Source organism: Sceloporus occidentalis, unplaced genomic scaffold, assembly GCF_023333645.1.
Source record: "Sceloporus occidentalis isolate IW3139 unplaced genomic scaffold, rSceOcc1.0.p SCAF_3, whole genome shotgun sequence".
Classification (NCBI taxonomy): domain Eukaryota; kingdom Metazoa; phylum Chordata; class Lepidosauria; order Squamata; family Phrynosomatidae; genus Sceloporus; species Sceloporus occidentalis.
The window spans coordinates 106,230,588-106,251,788 of NW_028316983.1; the positions used below are offsets into that span (position 1 = coordinate 106,230,588).

At 39.7% G+C, this 21,201-nt stretch overlaps 1 protein-coding gene across 1 annotated transcript in view; it reads right to left on the reverse strand.

Moving 5' to 3' along the window:
• Positions 1-5,007: 5,007 nt before the first annotated feature.
• LOC149316541 (collagen alpha-1(XI) chain) overlaps positions 5,008-21,201 on the reverse strand; it is a 325,693-nt gene continuing 309,499 nt past the window's right edge. Inside the window, exons 65-68 of the mRNA XM_089515788.1 lie at positions 18,679-18,791; positions 15,411-15,479; positions 9,308-9,541; positions 5,008-7,407 (exon numbers count right to left, since the gene is read on the reverse strand). Of these exons, the coding sequence (XP_089371914.1) occupies positions 7,261-7,407; positions 9,308-9,541; positions 15,411-15,479; positions 18,679-18,791 (563 nt within the window). The 3' untranslated portion in view covers positions 5,008-7,260. The remainder of the gene's footprint in view (positions 7,408-9,307; positions 9,542-15,410; positions 15,480-18,678; positions 18,792-21,201) is intronic.

Consider the following 21,201-nt stretch of genomic DNA (forward strand, 5'->3'; position numbering starts at 1 on the left):
ATAGGTCAGTAAAATGAATAACCAGCTTGTTGGGGGCGATTGGCTTACACATTGTAAACCCTTAGGGAGTGCTAGTTCACTGATAAGTGGCATAGCAATATATGTGCTATTGCTATAGCTATTGCTAACATGAAAGCCAAGAGCCTTTTGCTCATCTTCCTTAGCAACTGGTATACAGATGCTGTTACATATTACTTCCACATATAGTTGCGGTAATATATAGCCATACGGATTAGTGGCCATGGCTATCCTCATCCTCCCTGAATTCTGCATAATCCCATGAATAAAGCTCTTCATTTTTTTCCCATTCCTTTTGGTGGAAAAAGCAATTCTGTGTCATCAAAGGGTTGTGTGAGGGATGCCTTTCCTGTTAGAGATGCTAGAAGGATCTGATATTTGCAGATCCCTATAGGAAATGTCCTAAATCACAGTTTTTGAACTAATGGGACTCTAGATATCCAATGTTCTCATATTTCTCTCATGGATGTATTTAAGTGCCTTTGAGATTCTCACTGAAAATTTCATGCCTCCTGAAACTTTGTGAATTAAACACATCTTAGCTCAGGATTTCACACATTCTTGAGGCTTGTGACATGGGTCAGGTCCAAGATATCTGAAGGATATCCTGACCTCTCAAGATCATTGGCAAAGGCACCTTTCTCAGTCCCAGCCCCTTCTCAGGTTCATCTGCTGGGGACACAAGACAGGGCCTTCTCAGTGGCTGCTTCCAGACTTTGGAGCTCCTTCCCTAGAAAAGCTAGAATATTTCACTTATTGCTATCCTTCCATTGCCATGGAAAAACTTTCCTACTCTAACAGACTTTTAGGAATTGACTGCTTTTAATGGTATGTGGTTTTGTTGCTTTTTATATCCTGTCTTTCAATGAGTTTTCAAACAGTTTTAATTCTATAGATTATTCAACTTCTTTTAAAAATAAATTTTGTATATATTATACAGATGTTTTCTATTTTTTAAAAAAATTCTCCAACTTTCAATTTTCTGTAAGCTTCCTTGAGTCCCAATGCTGAGAGATAGGTGGGATATAGATAAATAAAATAATAATAAATAAATAATGGCACATTTCACACATCTATAAAATTTTGCAGATTTTAAAAATGCAAACGGCTTCAGATATGTAGAGATGGAAAAAAATAAAAATGTGCTTGAGCTATTGCGAGAAATGTGATATGATGTTCTGTACCAATATACAGACTGAATATTCATTTTGACCAAATATAAATTAAAATATATATTCAAATCATTAATGCATATGAAAGTACAGCAGGAGCTAGCATCCTATTTAATATTTACAAGATTAGAAACCAGATTTTTTTTAGATTGTAAGCCTGAGGGCAGGGAACCGTCCAATTAAAAAGATTGTATGTACAGCGCTGTGTAAATTTACAGCGCTTTATATATAAAGGTTAATAATAATAATAATAATAATAATAATAACAACAACAACAGATTTACAATCACATAACTTTGAGGATTCATGTTTATGGCTGCTAATGATTGAACATGACCTCCAAAATCTACCTCTGATGCTATGCGACACCCCGACTGAAGGATTTGCAGGGGGCTGCAGACTGGTTCTCTAGCAAATGATGGCTGCATTGCTTTGCCAGTCCCCAGGTGCATTGAAAGAAGCATCAAGACAAGCAGCTTCAGCAAGACCCCAAGTCCAGCTGCCTCTTTTCAAAGCACCATGCAACTGGAAGAATCCTGCAGTCATCATTTCCTAAGTGCCCTTATCTACCATACCCTGGGAACCCTTTGGGTTGTGCTTGTCTGGATGCATTGGTAGTTTTTCTGTGGGAGGAATGGCATAAATAGAAATAGCCATAACAACAGAGCTCTGTTGCAGCTTCATCTGATGGTGCTGAATCTCTCCCACGTACTTGGAATTTTTACATATTTTTTTCTTTTGAAATGACAGATGCAGAACCCCCCAAAATTGAAATTATTGATAAAAACCACACAGAGGGACTGCAAATATAAATCCACTGGGAAACCCACTCTCTCAGCTTCAGAGGATGGCGATGACAAAGCCCCTCTGAATAAACCTGCCATATGGTTGCCATGGGTTGGAAATGAGCTGAAGGCACACAACAATAACAAAACATCCACAGATTCTGCATTCAAGGATTCAACCATCCACAGCTTGAAAATATTCCAAAAATTTAAATATTCCAAAATACAAACTCCATTTTACCATTGTATATAAGGGACACCATTTTACTCCATCATTGTATATAATGGGACGTGAACATCCATGGATTTTGGTATCTGGGGGGGATCCTAGAACAAAGCCCCCTGGATACCAAGGGCCTACTATACATTATACTGGGCAATGTAATAATAACATTAATGATTTTTCTTCTATACAATGAAAAATGTTTTCTTCCTATTTAATAATTGTTGAAATCTTAATCTAATTCATTGAAAAATGGTTCATATGAGTCTTTCAAACTCAGTTTATTTTTGGAACTGAATTTAATAAAGCTAAGAATTCTCAGTAAGGATAACTATTCTGAGTATCTGGGGGAGGTGTGTAACATTTTTCTTAATTGTCATTTTCTCTTCTTGGCAAGAGCAATTCTGTTGAAATGTATGTATTTAAATTCAGTATATTTATGTCTGCCAAAATGTGGCTAATCACATTTTTAGCCACATAGAATACAGAAATATCATAATTATTGTCCAATTCCTTAACTAATTTAATTAATTTTGTAAAAGAAGAATTGTCTGATATTCATCATGGCCTGGAATATATACATACATGACTTAAAGTTTGTATTACTTTTTTAATACTGAGAAATTTATTCAGATCTGTGTTGAGAAATACTGTGACGCTGCTGTCCCTGGAGAGTTCTAAATTGACTTGAACCACCAGTTTACTAGATACATTAAATTAGGTTCAAACTTCATCTCTCTCTCTGGTCTTCTCAAATCTAGGCAGCTGTTCATCCATGCAAAAGCTATCATTACAGGCTCTGCTAGTTAGCTGTCCTCCCCTCATACCCTTTGCAAAGTGAAGCTTATACTTAGACGTACGGAAATACTTTCTCTCATAAACCTCAGTGCTCAGTGGGAACATATTATCGACTACCATGAGTTTTTGAACCTAGGAATTATATACTTCCCAAGATAAGAACTCTCAGTCTTGCTATTAATTCTGTTTTTTATTGCTTATGATACATCTTGTGAGCCAAGTGTTCAGTAGCAGATGTCTCCCATGTCAATAGGGCTAGTGAATCCACTGTGAGGTTCAACTCAACTGGAACCTCTTGGAACACTTGACTAAAGGAGGATTAGCATGTTGGTTAGCACTTTTAAAAACCGTACTAAAGCCCAGAACAGATGCACTACTCCACTGACATGGGAGCCACCAGCTGTTGATGCAAGCTCCTGCTTTCAACAAGTGGGTGGCTACTAGCTGTAAGGCCTCCATGCATAGAAGGCTTAATGTCCTACTTTGGTGCTCTTGTCATGCAATTGTCATCAAGGCTGCATCTGCACTGCAGAGGTTTTTTTATGGTTCAATGCTATGGAATTCTGGGTTTTGTCATCTTGTGAGACATTTACCCTTCAGAGAGCCCTGGTGCCCCAACAAACTACAAATCTCACAATTCCATAGCATTGAGCCAAGGCAATTAAGGTGGTGTCAAACTGCATTATTTCATTGGTGAAGATGCAGCCCAAGAGAAGGGGAAGAGTCTGCTAGCTCCTACCCAGGTCTCCCACTGGTTATGCCCCCCCATCAGCCACACAATGAATTTATAGATGTTCCCCAACCCATTCTCTCTCCTTTACGCAAGCACTAGTGTGAAGGGAAACCTCTAACCGGGCTTATGTTGGAGGAGAAAGTGTCTGAAACATATGTTTTTGAGAGGGGGAGAGAGGCACAACTGTCTGCACTATATGATAAACCTCTGCAAATAGGACTTTTAGTTTGTGTGGAATTTTGAAAGCAATTGCTTTGTTTGAGCCTTCTTGCACCCAGAGAGCTATATATTCCTCTGAAATGAATGGGATGTGCACTGGGAATACAATCACTAATGCATCTTTGGGCCCTGGGTCTGTTTCAAAAGCCGTGCAGCCCATGGCTTTCTATCTGCATCTACATACTGATCAGTATTATAACAATATGCAAAGAGATCATGTAGCACAGTGATTCCCAATCCTTGGTCCTTCAGCTCCCAGAATTCCTATTGACCACGCTGGCAGGGGCTTCTGGGAGCTGAAGTCCAAAACACCTGGAGGACCAAAGTGTGAAAGAAGTTGTAGCGCAAGCGTTCATAGACTTGGTCTACTTCCTCAGGTGCAAGTATTGTAACAAATGATTGTCAAGTGAGAGCTGCTGCACACAAGTTATATATTAGTACTTGCGAGTGATCAAAACTTGGGACAGTTTGGGAAAAGATACTTTTTAAAAAGACAACTCCTGGCATCCAGCATGGTTAGAAAACTCTAACTTTTCCAAGCTCTTCTAGTGACTTCCATATAAAAACATACATGAATTTAGTGTGTAGATGGCTATGCATACACTTTAGCTTATGTACAAATGATTTGAAAGCAACAAGTCGTGTGAGAGAGAAACCTTGTGGCTCAATCTGAAGAAAGGATGATCCAATTTGGTAAAATAAAATAAAAACCAAACTTGGGTTTTGCAGCTGAGAATCTTGACGATTAAATTAAGTATTGAAAAATAAATGCTTTCCAGTTACATTTTGGATTGCTTCTTATCTGTATTCCATGGTCCATGTGATGGAGTAACAAGAGCCAGAATGTCATTCTGTTACTGAAGCAAACAGAACATTTCATGTATGTTTAAGAAAGAGAGTGATCACTCCAGGTAGACAAGACTTGATTTTATTAATAAAATGTATACTTTTCCTCTTTGAGGTGACAGTTACAAACTTTGGTTTTGTTTTTTTAAAGGAATTCTGAACAGCAAACAGTTGACTTTAAAATCTGTTTTACATATAAAATGTTTGCATGATTTAAAAAAAACAGATGGAAATGAGCTAGTGGAATCTGATATCAATTAATTTAAACAAATTTATATAAGAAATAGTAACAAACATTTACTTTTCAAGTCTTACATATATTATGAAAAATAGGTACAAAAGGATTTGTTTTGTTAAGTTAATATCTATGTCTGACTACCTGGGGGGAAAAATGTCTTGAGGCCAGGCCAAAACAGCCATTTAGAACAAAAAATGGATTGCAAATTGTAACTTTTTGGGTCAGAAAGTAAGCTCCATATATAGCTGTTTTTTCATAGGTTGCTTGGCAACTAGGTAGAATCACATGATCTAGACTTATTTGCCATAATATAGCAAGGGGGGATCCATAAGCAGACACAAGGTCCCACTTCCGCATGTCCCTTACTAAGGGAGCAAATAGATTCTAGGAATACAAATCCAGAACTTGGGGCTGGGTGCACATGGGGTCTCTTCACTGTCCACATATCACTGAAAGGATGATCAGTATAGTCAACCACCCCTGAGTAGCACCTAGGTAACACTGCCAGTCCTCCAGAATGCAAACAACATCTTGAACTGATCTACCAGTGCCTTTAAAGAAACATTTGATCTGCAGAAATCAGCCGGCAAAGCATTTAAGGGCATGCTAATATCTATGTTATCAAGCTTCTGTTAAAGGTACATCTATTCGGGCAAAAAAGAAGACTACTTTAAATATGTTTCATAGCCAACTGCACTGATCATTTTAGCAGGAGGAGCAGATGCACAGCTTTCTTTTATGTCCAGTTATCACTTGGTCAGGACTGGAGACTCTTAATCTCACCCAGATATTAACAGGCAAATAAGAAAAATACACATATTAAAGGGATGGACAGGTAAAATCTGGGACTGGCTGTATCAAATGATGATGTCACATTCAGGGAAGTAAATGTTAACTATAGCTCAAATATAATTTAAGGCACACCTGACAGAAATGGAGATAAGATAATCCACAAATAAACGTTTAGAGTATGGTTTTGATACAGATGTGAAAAAGTTCAGATTTACTGAAAGGGATGACTGTGTGACTAGTCATATGATAGCCCTTCCTGAGATTGCCTGTAGGATATGGCAGCAGCACTTGCTTCGCCTCACAACTCGAGTAAAATCTGAAGAGCCAGCCCTGTGAGAGAAGTTTACACTGCAACTCTTCTATACACCAGCATTGCTTTAGTTTTGGGGATGGACAATAGAGATGATGAGTAAAGTGTCCTCAGCATGAGATCTTCTACATGGCCCATTTCTTCCAGTGTTACCAGAATTGTTGAGGAAGATATTGTGCTGCAATAGCTCCTTAAAGTTTATATTAGAAGGGATCTTCTCTTGCATCTTTTACATACTTATTTTAATCACAGACATATGCTTCCCATCCCCAAACATAAAACTTGCATATTGCACACACACTCACATTTCTTGAAATATCCTGGCAGCAGAAACAGAAAATTAAGACGTCTGAGGTATAGCACCATGGAAGAGCACCTCAATGGGTCCTTTTCCTTCTTGGATTTCCTTATCACAAAGTAGTAACAGCAGACAAGTGTGCTATTCAAATGTTTCCAGTTTTGCCACCTGAGGTTTTGCTGGTGACTTCAAACAACAGAGTTCTTGAACATCAATATATACAAAGGGATTTATTATTAATAATAACAATATTATTATTAGCATATCAGAAAAAATGGAATTGGATTCACTGGAAATTACAACTTTATTTTTCATAATACATACACAGTATTGACAACATAATTTTAAAAATTATTATAACATAAGAGCCAGTTGCAACTCAGCGACACATGCAAGTTTTGGAAATGGACACAGAAAGGGCAGCACTGTACTGTACATAGAATAATTACAGTTTATTAAACAGACCTTCTTAGCACCTCTTATGGTAAAATAGAAAGAGCACCGTGACATTCAATTTTACAGCACCAAGAAATCAAGGGAGGTACGGTTGAGTTTGGTGGGATTAGATGGTTGAGGACATTATAAAATTAACCCCATGTTGCCTGTTTCTGCCACAGGATCCTTCATAATTTGCCAAATAAGTTTAAGTCATGTGATTCTGGTCCTATGGGGCAACAGTGTTCCTAAAGAAGACATACATACATGGTGAAACATAATTTTCTACTCCATCCTTATTCAAAACTTGCATGTGGCATCAAGTGGATTGGTGGTAGCACCAAGGTTCTTTTTTTCCTCTCTCTTGTCGATAGTCTTCTCAATGCTCTAAACTTAACCAAGGAAACAGACTGGACCAATTTCAAATCCAAACTTCTGATTCTGATCACCAAAGTCATTGATCATCACATCAAAAATAGGCACTTGGTCAATTTTGGGAGTGTTGATTTCGATAACAGTCTTTGCATAGCCCTTTCTTGACTGCAAAAAACAAAAAAACAACAACACCACTTACAACAGAACAAAACCTACAGTAAGTGTTGGTACAGAAACAGCTCTAGTTTTTGTGTAGACTGACTCATTGAACACAGTCAGTGGGGACTAGTAATGCAATCTTGAGATGATTCTCGATGGAAAGAAACACCAACAATGTGGGTGGTTATTATCTAGTGAACTGGGGCAGCAGCAAGTTGGTTGATTATGGCTGCAATAACTTTGAAAAGACTGAAAGAATGTACATAATAAGCTGATGAGGAAACTATTGATTGAGCTACATTTTAGCTATCTAAACCAAAACCCTTGGGTCTAGGCTGATAAAACAACATCATAGGCTATGCCAGATAGTTCTTCAACTAGATATCATTACCTCTGTTTACCATAGGCCCTGTTTAGATGGGCCATTAAGCACATATTCAGTATGTGATAAGGTTGTCCAGGAGCGTCCTTTACAGACACTCCCTAACCCTAGTACGTACTGAGTATGTAAAAATGGCGGTGCCCTGTCTACATGGGCACCGCCATCTTGATGTAACAGCCGTGTCATGTCCAAATGGCGCGGCGCCTTTACATGGCCACGCCAGCAATACTAAAGAGAAAGGGGCCAAGCGGCCCCTTTCTCTCTCTCCCTGCCACTGTTGGGGTGTCCTTGGGGCATGAAACCCCAAGAACACCCCTTTTTCCAGGCCGTGGGGAAGCGGACTTTTTCCGCTTCCCCGAGGCCAGGAAAAGTGGCGGATCGGGGCCTCTGGGGCTGCCACTGTGGCAGCTCAGGCCCCGATCCGTCGGGGAAAGGGGCGGGTGCAGGCCGCCCCAAAGGGGCGGTCTGTATCCCGCCATAGTTAGTTCTGTCATCACACTGCGAACAATGATGGGGACTGTTTTGTCAGACTCATTTTGTGGGGTAACCAATGTAATAGTTGAATTGCCTGGATGCCAATCTGATTTAGATTGGAGGGATGAAGAAAGAGGGGCATGGCTCACTTCCTCCCAATCTAGGAATTAAGTTTCTATATCCAGCTGGAGTTCTTACAGACTGCAGGACCTCCTGCAGCCCAATAATCAAATTCTGAAGAAATAGTGTGGCAGGAAGGAAAACTATGAGTTACTGTAGCAGATGGATGATGGGTAAGGGGATTGGTGAAGAGCATGGCGTGTTGGGAAAGTAGAATGAAGGGAGGAGCTTATTTAAATAGAAATTTGTTCCAAATAACCCATACAGAATAAGGTGTCTAGAGGTTGTCACACAAAAGGACTAAAGCTGTGGTTGATAATACACCAGGGATTCTTAGGGCAGCCTGAGTAATGATTTAACACTTGTGAAACTTCACAGACATGTTCTCTTTAATACCCTTCTCTAGCTATCAGATTGAGATTCCACTTCAAAAAGCAGCTCATCGGATATGAAAAACAGATACAAGATTTTATTTTTCCAAAAAGGCTTTGGCATTGCTGCCACTTCCATTATCTGCTTTATGGAGAAATTATATTAAAATGGGGGAGGGAGACCTTTCATTTCCATTATTATTATTCATCTTTTCTGCCACACGTCATAGAGTACAAATGCTTCCCAATTACCATCGCATATCTCAGTACTGTTCCTCCAGTGACTTCCCTTACCATTGCATTTTGAACAAACAGTGCATTGTCTGTTGCTTTCTGATTTGCCTTTGCCTTAAGTTATGGCTAACATCCCTTTCTTCTTCTTCTAACTTTTTTTAAAAAAAGAAACCAATTCTGTGTAGGCTAAGAACAAACAGCATCAATGAAAGGACACTTTGAACTTTGGAGATGTGCGTCATAATGGCATTAAGCCTGAACTCATTTGATTACTAAGCTAACCTGCCATCTTAAGTAGAAAAGAGCATCCTGAGCTTATACTTACTGCACAGCCATCATGAAGAGCTTTGATGTAAGGATTGTTGTCATAAGACATCTCTTCATCGTTTGAGCCTAAGAACCTCAGTGCTTTGTCATAGCTGTCGGAAGATACATCATGCCATGCTACTGACTGATGACAGTTGTAAGTGAAGTTCTGTCTGGCAGAGGCACTCAGTAGTTTAAGGAATGTCATTTGGACCATATTAATAGAATTGCCTTCAGCATCGACATAGGAAAGCTGAGGAGTTTCAAGCAAAAAAAGAGAAAAAGAAGGTTCCATAAACAGTCACATAAATATGTGGTTGATTTTTTTAAAAGTGCAAAAGAAGATTACATTTGACACAAAACCACATTAACTGGCCTGCCTGTAAATCAGTAGAGACACACGCATGTTTGTTCTCCCATTAAGAATGCATTCAAGCTATGAATCAGTAAACAGATTTTTTTCTTTATGCAACATTACATGATTGTTGGGCTGCATATAAGTGTCAGAAACCTGAAAACTATCCCAAAATTCTCCCAAGGACACAATTTCACTGTGATGTAACTCTGCAGTTTGTTTTTCATGCTCACTGGATCAAATGTACACCTTTCCTAGTGAAGGAGCAAATGAATGCTTCCTTCCACCACAAACATGATGTTTAAGGGACATCTGTGAGCATGAACAGATGCACAAACAGAGGCATGAATCACTCTGGCCTTCACACACATAAAAGAAGGAAAAATCACATACAATTTGGCCTTCTATGCACATTGGTACCTGCACTAGGGTCCTTAGATTATGAACATGAATATGGCAATGAAACTTTTGACTTCTGAATAGTGAGTAGACTCAAATCATCAGGAAGGACTTGTGGGACATTCCTCAAAGGACTGTCCCAGCTCAAAATATATACTGGTGTTGATTGATTTTTTTCTCTGTATTCTGTTCTTACAGTAGCCTCTTGTCCTAAATACAGATTCCTCATCAGAACTATCAGATGTAGTGGCACTCCTATTGCTTTAAGAGCATTCCATACCTTTTTTTAAAATCTATGTCGTCAAAGGCCTTGCTATCTATATAAATAAAAATGTTTGTTCAAAATCTTAAATCTCTGAAAGTTCTTCAGCGATTGCTTTGGCACAACATTCCATTTGAATACACACATGTTTTATATACCTACTATGTTTTTATATATCTATTATATAGATGTTACACCTGTGATAGGCAAAAATGTTTTGTTTTGTTTTTTGGAAAAACAGCACAATCTGTTGGACATAACAGCAACACACGCTATACTAAATATTTTACGATTCCATTTCAATGTTTCTGACATAAGTCACTGTGTGCCGCTGGTCGCCATCCTCCGGAGTTTGCCGGCCCCTGAGGGTCCCTTTGGAACACTGAGAGGCTGGCAATTGGGCCTTGGAGCATGGGAGGCAGTGGCAAGAGATGATCTAGACACTGATTGCTTCTCACATGGACAATTATATGTTGCATGATTGGCAAAACAGACAATCTCTATATCTACACAGACAATGGAACAACAAAAAATATTGTACACCCACAAGCATTGTGAAATTAAATATTTCACAAACGTGCCCTTTCTCTTTTCTTTCTTTTTGATTTAACCAGACTGAGCCATAGCAACGCATGGTCGGGTACAGTTAGTAGTCTATAAAGCACATGCTGATTTTTTTTTTTTTTTTTTGGCTCACTTCATTATCATATGATTGTCATGTGGTCCCTAGTGCATCTTCTTTTCCTTGGATATCTGGCAATTCTCTCTCCATATACAATTGGAATCGATCCTGCAGAGTTTTGAGCATAATTTTGCTTGCATGGGAAATTAATGCTACGCCTCTTTAATTGTTGCAGTCTTTTGTGACTCCATTTTTGTAGATGGCAATGTATATTGGTCACTTCCAGTCAGTTGGCAACTGTTTTGTTTTCCATATTTGTTGACATATTTTGGTTAACACTGGAATTGATTCTGTTTGTGTGTTGCACAGGATTCACAGTCTGATAGTACCTGGCATAGCTTTACAAAAAGACTCTCACCCCATAGGGGTGCCATAATCTGTCCCAGGACTCTTTCTTCTGGGACTCTGATACAAGTGGCAGTATAATAAGTAGTTTGGGATATCCTTTAACTCACACCACCATTACGAAACTGTACACTTCTTGGACCAAACCTATACTTTCCATCCAAAAAACAATGTGGGCATAGTTTGAAAATGTAAATTTGTTAATTCAGTTCTGAGAAGTAAAGGTAAGCATTTGCCTTTTGTTGTTTGTTTTCAAGACCAATACTAATAGGAAAAAAGTTGAAGAGTTGATTGGATCTCCCTCCTGATTATGCATCTATATGCCCATGTTGGGGAAAGCTGCATATAAAGATGCATAGGGAATGTTGTATATAAAAATGTATGTACAAGGAAATGCTGCATATAAGAATCTTATTTTACTTTAATTTAAAAAAAACACAAAACAGAGATTGATGCAGAAATTGAACCCAGCAGACTTCAATACATGCAAGTATGAGACTGACACAGGCCAGAAATATACTCATCCATCCAAACTAATATTAAGGGCATGTCTACATGGGTCATTTGCAGAGGTTTCCTTCTGTCCTTGCATCACTGCATCCAGAAAACACAGAGCCAAAGGCCCAATTCAACTACAGATGGTGTTCACTTGCGAAGGGCAGTCTTGCAGTAAATCTGGGCCATCCCTGCTTTAAAGTGAGTATAAAAGACTCATCACTTGATCTAGATCTTCCCAGAAAGTCCAGAGCATTCCAGAGTGATGCCAAGTCCTCATGTGCTTCTTGTAAAATCACTTTTCATGGCAAATGGTAGCATGTAAAGAAGATTGTATCATCTCCTCTCCTCATGCAGGGAGAGCCGGAGGTGAAAATCAGTGAAGTATGTAAACTGAAGAAACAGAACTGAATTTTCAAAGGAAATTTAAGTCTGGAAAACCCCTTTTAGTTCCAGTGCTGCATTATTATCTCTTTGTCAGTAAAAAAAAATCCATTCTACACTAAAATATTTTTGTTCCTGACAATGTTCCTTCATTAGTACTTCAGTCCAATTGCAAATTGAATATACATAACTTTTACTGCATTGGCATCTGAAAACTAGATTGGGCAGTGTGTGAAATAAGGATCTTTTACTAGCATTACATTTTGAATAAATTCCACAGTGGCAACATAGTTTGATAATTCAGCCATACATTCTCCAGCAAAAGCATGATGAGAATAAATTCTTCAGTAGAATATCTATTTGAAATTTAATAATATTGCTTCATACACTGCAGTAGCAACTCTAAAATATCCTGTCTGAAAGAAGCGGTTGCTTTCCTTTGGGAATGAGATGAAAATTATTTTTTGGCATGTAAAATAATTCTTGGCTTTCCTCAAAACATAATACATTCTGATTTAAAACTCATTTTAAAATATGCCTTTTCTATCAGTTCAAGCAATTCAGATTTGCATTCAGAGCTAGCCAATAAATTCAGAATCCATACTCTGTCATGGATACTAACTTTGACTACTTCAGCTTGTTAACTTTGAACTGAACAGAATAACTGGGCAGGTTTTATTAACTTTCAGATTATGGTTTGTGCCAAGATAAGAAAAAGGTTATCAATAGGCTGTCCCGCAACAGGACATAATACTTAAGGATGGGCCCAGTTTATATATTTAATGGCCACCATATCTTATGACAGGGGTAGGCAACCTGTGGCCCACAGGCCAGATGCGGCCCGGCGAGGCCTTGGGACCTGCCCCAGCCCGGTCCTGCCACCGATTGCCGCCGGGGCCTTTGGGGGGCAATTGTCTATAGAAGCCTCAGAAACATGCATTTATATTAAAAAATTTTAAAAAATCAGCAAATTTTCCCACGTGTCCTCCATTTTTTTTAAAAAAAGTGTCTTCCATTTGAAAATTTTGTCCTACATTTGTCCTGGTTTATTTATATATTAATTTTTTTAAAAAAAATTTATTTATTTATTTTTTGGCTTCGGCCCCCCAGTTGTCTGAGGGACAGCAGCCCGGCCCCCGGCTCAAAAAGGTTGCCTACCCCTGTCTTATGACTTTTGGAGAATATATGGCCATTATCAGACTCACAGAGTAGCTAAGACTAAAGAAGGTAGGTACCCTACCAGTGTGCAAGTACTTTGTTGTCGATCTTGACCCATGGCGACCCTGTGAATGAGACATCTCCAAGGATGTCCTCCGTTCCTCTGCCCATTGCTCTGCATGTGAACTTCTTTTCCTCCCTCCCTCCACCTTTCCTAGCATTATTATTTTTTCCAATGATTCATGCCTTGTCATGATGTGTCCCAAGTACAACAGCCTACATTTTGTCATCTTGGCTTCCAGGGATATTCCTGGCTTGATCTGCTCTGGGACCCATTTGTTTGCCTTTTTGGCTATCCATGGGATCCTCAGCACTCTTCTCCAGCACCACATCTCAAATGAATTTGTTTTCTTCCTATCTTCTTTCTTAACTTTCAAGCTCTCACATCCATACATGGCAATAGGGGAAAAAATGGCTTGCATGATTCTAAGTTTTGTGCTCAGTTGCATATCTTTGCATGTTAGGATCTTTTCTAGTTCTTTCATAGTTGCTCTCCCCATTCTTAATCTTCTTCTGATTTTCTGGGTACAGTTCCATTTCTATCAATATTTGATCCCAGATATGAGAACTCTTTTACTATTTCTATTTCCTCATTTTCTAGACTGAATTTGTGTAAGTTCTTTGGGGTCATCATTTTTGTTTTCTTTATGTTCAACAGTAAGCCTGTCTGTTTACTTTCTTCTCTGATCTTCTTTAATAGTTGTTTGAGGTTTGTAATGTTTTCTGCTAGTATTATGGTGTTATCAACATACTGTATCTCAGACTGTTTGACATTCCTTCCTTCCATTTTCATTCATGCTTCTTCTGTGTCCAAGCCTGCTTTTCTTACAATATGTTTTCCATATAAATCAAACAGATAGGGTGATAAGATGCAGCCTTGTCTGACCCCTTTGCCAATTGGGAACCATTCTATTTCTCTGTGTTCTGTTTAGACAGCAGCCTCATATCCTATCTTTAAGAGCATTCCATAGCCTTTCATGATATAAGCAATCAAAGGCTTTGCTATAAAGCATATGCTGATTTTCTTTTGAAATGCCTTGGTGCACTCCATTAGCTATCATATGTTTGTGGTGTGGTCTCTAGTGCCTCTTCCTTTTCTGAACCTTGCATGGGCCTCTGGGATTTCTGTGCTGCCTTATAAAAAAAAGTGTGTCCACTCAGTGCCAGAAGCTGCAAGACAGGTGAATGCATTATCCTAAGAGGCGAAGGAACTGGATATACAGCAATATGTACAAAATTTTGTCCAAATCTCTTCATCAGGAATGGGCAAAGTATAGTTCATGGGCCACTGAGGCCCAGCATTGTTTCTGTTACCTATGGTTCCTTTGGCCTTACAGGAAGAAGAAAAATACCATGTTTTCTTTGCTTAGAAGCTTTGAGGAGCAGTGCTTTTGTGTTTTAACAGGCTACAAACATTTTTTAAAAATAAAAATGAAACAGAACACAACTATTACCTGTAAGTTTAATCAGAACCAGGCCTGCTGTGGTCCACAGTATGTTTTGGGAATGAAAAACTGGATCTCATACTCCCAGTTGTGAAATACACTTCTTCTTAACACTTAGCAATGCTTAAGTTGAAAAATCTGTTACTTGTCCTGAGCTCTTGTAATGGGATGTGGTATAAATTAGTCATTAGCTACATAATTACAAGCAGCAACATAAGCATGGCAAAGGACAATCACATGCAAGTATCAAAGAGGTCATCGTGTATCTGCCTTGGCCCTGAATTCCTGCAGGTTCAAAGGAAAACTGCTTGCATATGCCACACATCCTTGACAATACGCTGTGCCTAGAGCAACCTTATGTGTGGCCTGCCCACACTGAAATCCAAAAAGACAAGAGATGTGGTGTGTGATATTTAGAAAAATCAAACTACATGCAGGAACTTTGTTTGCACAAATTGATTATCTTTGCTAGATTTGGTTACTTAAAGTCTGGACAACACTGCATATTAATTCTAAAGAAAATAAATGGTAACTTACCAGCTTGCCTCTTTTAAATTCACTGAACCAGGTTCCTGGATTTTCTTTTGGCCATGATGAAATCCTGACCTGTGAGAAGGGAACCACAGCAAAGAATGTTAATTATGTCAGCCAGAAATGACTAGGAAATAAAAGAGTTTTACATAAATACTGCTACATTAATCTTCTTTTTAAAAAAGAGGAGAGCGGGAGAGACAGAGAGTGTAAAGTGCCTGGGCTCTCTGCCTAGTTTTAATTGTATTTTGAGTTATCTAGAGAGAAATTTATTCTCAGTTCTCATATTACAGATTAAATAACCAAATATATTAATTGGACCATCCAGGCAGATCTGTGGGAAATGGATTGTGGATACTTTGCCTTTTGGCAGAGCCCAGGCCCAGATGGTATCTTGTTCCTTTCAAATATTATAGTTGTGATTCTCACTGAATCAGTTATATTTCCCTCTAAGAGAGAATGATAGGGCTCTGTATCATCCTGGGATTTATAGTTCTAGCAAAACTTTGGTTTAGGCTGAGTTAACTTTAAAAATGCATAGGCCTTGTTGTGATAATGGGTCACAGGATGTTCTCCCTGGCAGTGATGGGACAAAGGAGGGGAGGGATGACATTTCAGAACAAAAAGAGATAAGCAGCTCCTTGCTCCTCCAGGCACCTGGGATGCTGAGTGGGCATGGGAATGTTCCCCCTGTTTCCTTGGTACAGACTCTATAGGAACATGATAACATTGTATATGCGCTAAGTTGGTGGAAAATGACAACAATCTATAAGATGTTAGCAGACAAAGGGTCTTTAATTTTCAGAGAAGCTTGCAGCCTGCGTGGACAATGTGTGTGTGTGTGTGTGTGTGTGTGTGTGTGTCCGCCATAGCCTGTGGCTGGGCTGAGATGCTGGGTGCCTGGTTTCTTTCCTCCAGACACAGTAAACTACAGTGTGTGCTTGTTTTCCTTTGCTTTTCCTTTCTGTTGTTCTTTATTGAGAGTTCCTGCATGGCAGGGGGTTGGACTGGATGGCCCTCGTGGTCTCTTCCAACTCTATTATTCTATGATTCTATGATTGTTGGGAACTGGAGAGTGGAATTGTGATTCTAGGCTTTTATTTCTTTCTATCTCATTTTCCTAAATAAACAACCTTTCCAAAACTAGAACTGACTGTTTCATCTGCTTCATATCCTAACCCACATATGCTGGACAACTGGATAGGCTGTGTTACACCTGACAACTAGTGATTGAGCTGTGGGTGTGATATCTCAAGGTTGAGGCAGGGAGTGCAGTGTCCATCATTACAGCCTCCAAAAAGTAGCAAAAATGTGTGCACTACAGTAAAGTGTTTGAGGCTAGTTGGTGCCTGGATAAGAGACTGTGTGGCGGTGTAAAGATTATAAAGTGCTCGGAGCTCCACAATGAGGAGTGATTCTCAAACCTTGTACATCAGCTAGCTGAGTCCCTGACCACTGTTCAGAGGATTCTGGGAGATGAATCCAAAACTGAAACATTGGACAGCCAAAGGTTGAGAACCATCTGCCTTAGAGCAAAGCTTAGAAGAGTTGCTTTTTGGACTACAGTTTCCAGAATTTTCCCAGCAAGCATGGCTGAGGGGTTCTGGGAATTGTAGTCCCTGCCTCAAAACACCTCTTCTAATCTTTGCCTTACTGCTTATTAATTTCCCCTTCCAACCTCTCTTTTCTGAATATAGATTCTCCAGGTATTTTGAGGTGCTCTGATTTGGATATTTGATATTAGCAATATAAAACTAATTGTTGTAAAACTAATCATGGTGTAGTGGTTTCAGCGTTCAACTACAACTCTGGAGAACAGGGTTCATATCCCTGGTTTAGCTGTGGAAACCTACTGGACGACCTTGAGCAATTCAGGGGCTGTGAAGACTGGCATCTTTGGCTGGCCTGGGGATGGAGTCAGGGTGTGGCATCTACACAATGCCTGCCCCGACTCTGTGCACTGCACCACACCGCATCATGGCACTCCTCTGGCGCGGTGTCTTGATGACGCAGCACCAAAGAATCCCCATAAAGCCAGCTGCTGGCAGCTATGGTGCTCTTTCCAGGGTACAAAAAGGAGCCAGTTTTTGCAGCTCTTTTTTGTCTTGTGGAAAGGCTAGATCAGGGCTGTGGTGTACAGCTGCCGTGACCCCAATCTGGAGATGATGGAGGTGGCTGCAGGCCACCCCTTCAGGGGCAGTCTGCACAGCCCCTCAGTTTCAGAGGAAAGCAAATACACCCCCCCCCCCTAAACAAATCTTGCCAAGAAAACCCCCTGATAGATCTGCTTTGGGATTGCCATAAACAGGAAATGACCTGAAGGCACATACAGCAAATATAAAAACACTACAGGAGCCCTGCTGGACTAGAGATTGATTGATTGATTATTTCCTACCTTTCTCCCTAAAGGACCATTCAATGCAGCAGCCTGATATTAATGTATCAGTACTGTGCTATATCGTCACATTGATTTGTATCTGGGTGTGGATTTTATTTATGCTGTCAGCTCTCAGTATAACAACTATGAAGAAATACTTGTGGAACTATCTCTATTGAAACTTAGGAGAAAATAACTACTTTGAACTACTGCTTGTTATGAAGGGAAGGGTTTGTAGGAACTGTCATTTAAAAAAAAAAGGTCCCAAGGTCTGGGCCATCCATAACCAATTTGTGAATCAGAAATTACTTACTTGTCTCCCCCCACATCTATTTCCTGAATGTCCTGGTACAATTCACTTTCCCAAGAACCATCAGAATACATTTAAAGTGTGAATTTTGAAAGAAAATAAGATCATTTGGAGAGTTGCAAAAGAGTTACATTAAATATGCATTTAAATATGTATGGCTGCTTTCTGTCACATGGACAACATTTCCCAGATGCATGCTGGAATGATTCCAGAGAAAGAGTTAGGGAAAAGAAACCCTTAAAAATGACTTCATTTCCCATGAATCAGAGTGTGTTTTGTGCATCATTAGAAATGGCTCCACAGCTGTGGCACAGACAAGGAAAAAGTGTCCAGCAAACAGGTGCGGCAAGCTAACATCTGCATTAAATAAGCATTTGTGTCCAATGGGGGATGGACTTTCCTATTGGTGTATTATCATTTTACCGCCTTGTCTGAGTTTATGTAAATTTGGCAGAGTAATTATCATGCCTAAAAAAGGCACACAAAATGAACAAAAATGTGACTGCATTCATCTGCTTTTTGTCACTGTCTTGAAACAACCCAGCAGGAACCATCAACAGTGAACATAATAACAAATTGGTACTTACTCCTTCTGACTTCTTATCTGGATAGATGCAAGTTTCCCCACCTGCTGTGAAATTACAGTACACCTTGAAAGAATCCCCAGAACAACCCTGGTTGGGATCAATCCAATATTCTCCTGAAATGGATAAGAAAGGAATTGCATCAGAGGATTTATCTGCTTGATTCTAAGGCTTTACTGCCTCCTAAATGAGGCTATAAAATTTTTAGTGGTAAAATTAGATGTTTTGTACCTTTTCACAGAATAAAATGATCCCCATATTCTTTATTGTTTTAAAACATAGCTTGGTAAACTTGTCTTATGTTTCAGAAAGTTTAGGAAAGGATTTTTCAAAGAACGGTATCATAGTCCTGCATGATAACTATAAGCTCAGAAGGAATGGGAAGATACATAGAGATGGCAACAAGCCCATTCACCATAGGGTCACCCCAGATCTGTAGTGTTAAACTGTAGGCTGCATTTAATGTTCTGCTCTTTAATTGGAACCCCCCCCCCATCAAATACAGGGACTGCGGGGGCAGAGAAAATTTATGCATGTGTAACAAGCAAGAATTCCTCCAAACCTTCAGAAATATGGTCTAGTCCTTCCAGGGGTGTAACCACACTGCAAAAATAAATCAGTTTGACACCACTTTAACTGTCATGACTTAATGCTAAGGAATTCTGGGATTTGCAGCTTTGTGAGATATTTAACCTCCCCTGTCAGAGAGCTCTGGTGCCTCACCAAACTACAAATCCCAGAATTCCATAGCTACAGACGTTAAAGTGGTTACAAACTGCATTATTTCTGCAATGTGGCAGCAGCCAAGGACTGTGCCACTTTAGAATGTGTCACATGTTTGAATATTTTTCCACAAATGCTATATGCATATAGCCAAGTCATGCAGAATTACCAATTACCAAGTCATGCAGAAAGCTAGGCCCCACTGATATACTAGCTTTCAATCCATATGGAGTTTTTGACATAGGGAAATGAACATGTGTATAATTTGCTTAACCGAGAGGAAATGGCACAGCCTCAGAAGAAATGTAATAGCTATTCCACTGAATGTGAGATCACCCTAAGAGCAGTGAGAACAAAGTGGTATATTTCTTTTCATGTCTGAGACCTCTTGTGTCCCAAAACATACAATATTATCTTCAAGGACCTCAACATCTAAGACTGGTTGACAAGCAATTAAAAAAAAATTGAAACCAAGACCCAAAGTAATGTGTGCGGAGCGGATTATATGGAAGAAGGTGGGTTGGGCCCAAGCCATGTAGGGCTTTAAAGGTCAAAACCAACCCCTTGTACTGAGCCCGGAAGCCAACAGGCAGCCAGTGAAGGGATTTCAAAATCGGTGTTATATGGGCATACCAAGTTTTTCCAGTGACCAGCCTGGCTGTACTACTTAGAGTTTCCAGGTTAAGCACAAGGGTAGCCCCGTGTAGAGTGCATTGCAGAAATCGAGTTGTGAAATTACCAGTGCATGTACTACAGTTTCCAGGTCCCTCAGTCCCAGGAAAGGGTGCAGTTGGCATATCAGCCGAAGCTGATAACAGGCACTCCTGACTGTTACATTTACCTGATTTACCATCTGGAGTGACGGATCAAGGAGCACCCCAGACTCTGAACACAGTTCTTTGCGGGGAGTGTGACCCCATCTAGGACTGGTAGTTGTATCCTGATGCCTAGATTATGGGGCCCTACTGTGAGTACCTCCATCTTGTCTAGATTCAGCTTTAGTCTGTTTTCCCTCATTCAGCCCATTACCACTTCAAGACATTCATTGAGAAGAGAAATGCCATCATCCATCAAAGCTGAAGACCGAGACATGGAGAATGGGTATCATCAGCATACTGAAAACACCCAGCTCCATATCTCCGGAGGATCTCTCTCAGCGAAAAGCATCAGGGACAAGAGGGCGCCTTGAGGAACACCACAATTAAGCTCTATTTTAGATGAGCAACTGTCCCCGTGCATCACCCTTTAGAATCAACCTAAGAAGGAACGGAACCATACGGTCTAGATAGCCCTTGGGATCCTTTCCAACTCTATGGTTCTGTGATAAATAGTGTATGCTACTATGCACTTTATTTTGTTTTCTGTTTCCAAGCCACTCTGACCACTCTTAGTAGATGAGCAGGATATAAATACAGTCCACAGATTCTTAATCCAACCACCCACAGCATGAGAATATTCAAAAAAATGTAAGTTCCAAAAAAGCAAACCTTGATTTTGGCATTTATATAAGGGACACTATTTTATTTAATGGGACTTGAGCATCCACATATTTTGGCATCCAGTGGGTACTGGAACAAAACCACAGGAGACACCAAGGGCCTACTGCATTCCACAGCAAGAACAACAGCAAAAGGACTCTAATAGTACTACACCAGTGTAAGTGCTTATGAACCGAAGTGTTCCAGCAGACGTCTTGGAAATGTACAAGTAAAAGTGTGCACAACAAGCACATCTTCTAGACATGAAGGTAAAACCTTCCTTGACAAAATGTGTGTCTTGCTTCCTATAACTCTCATATTAATT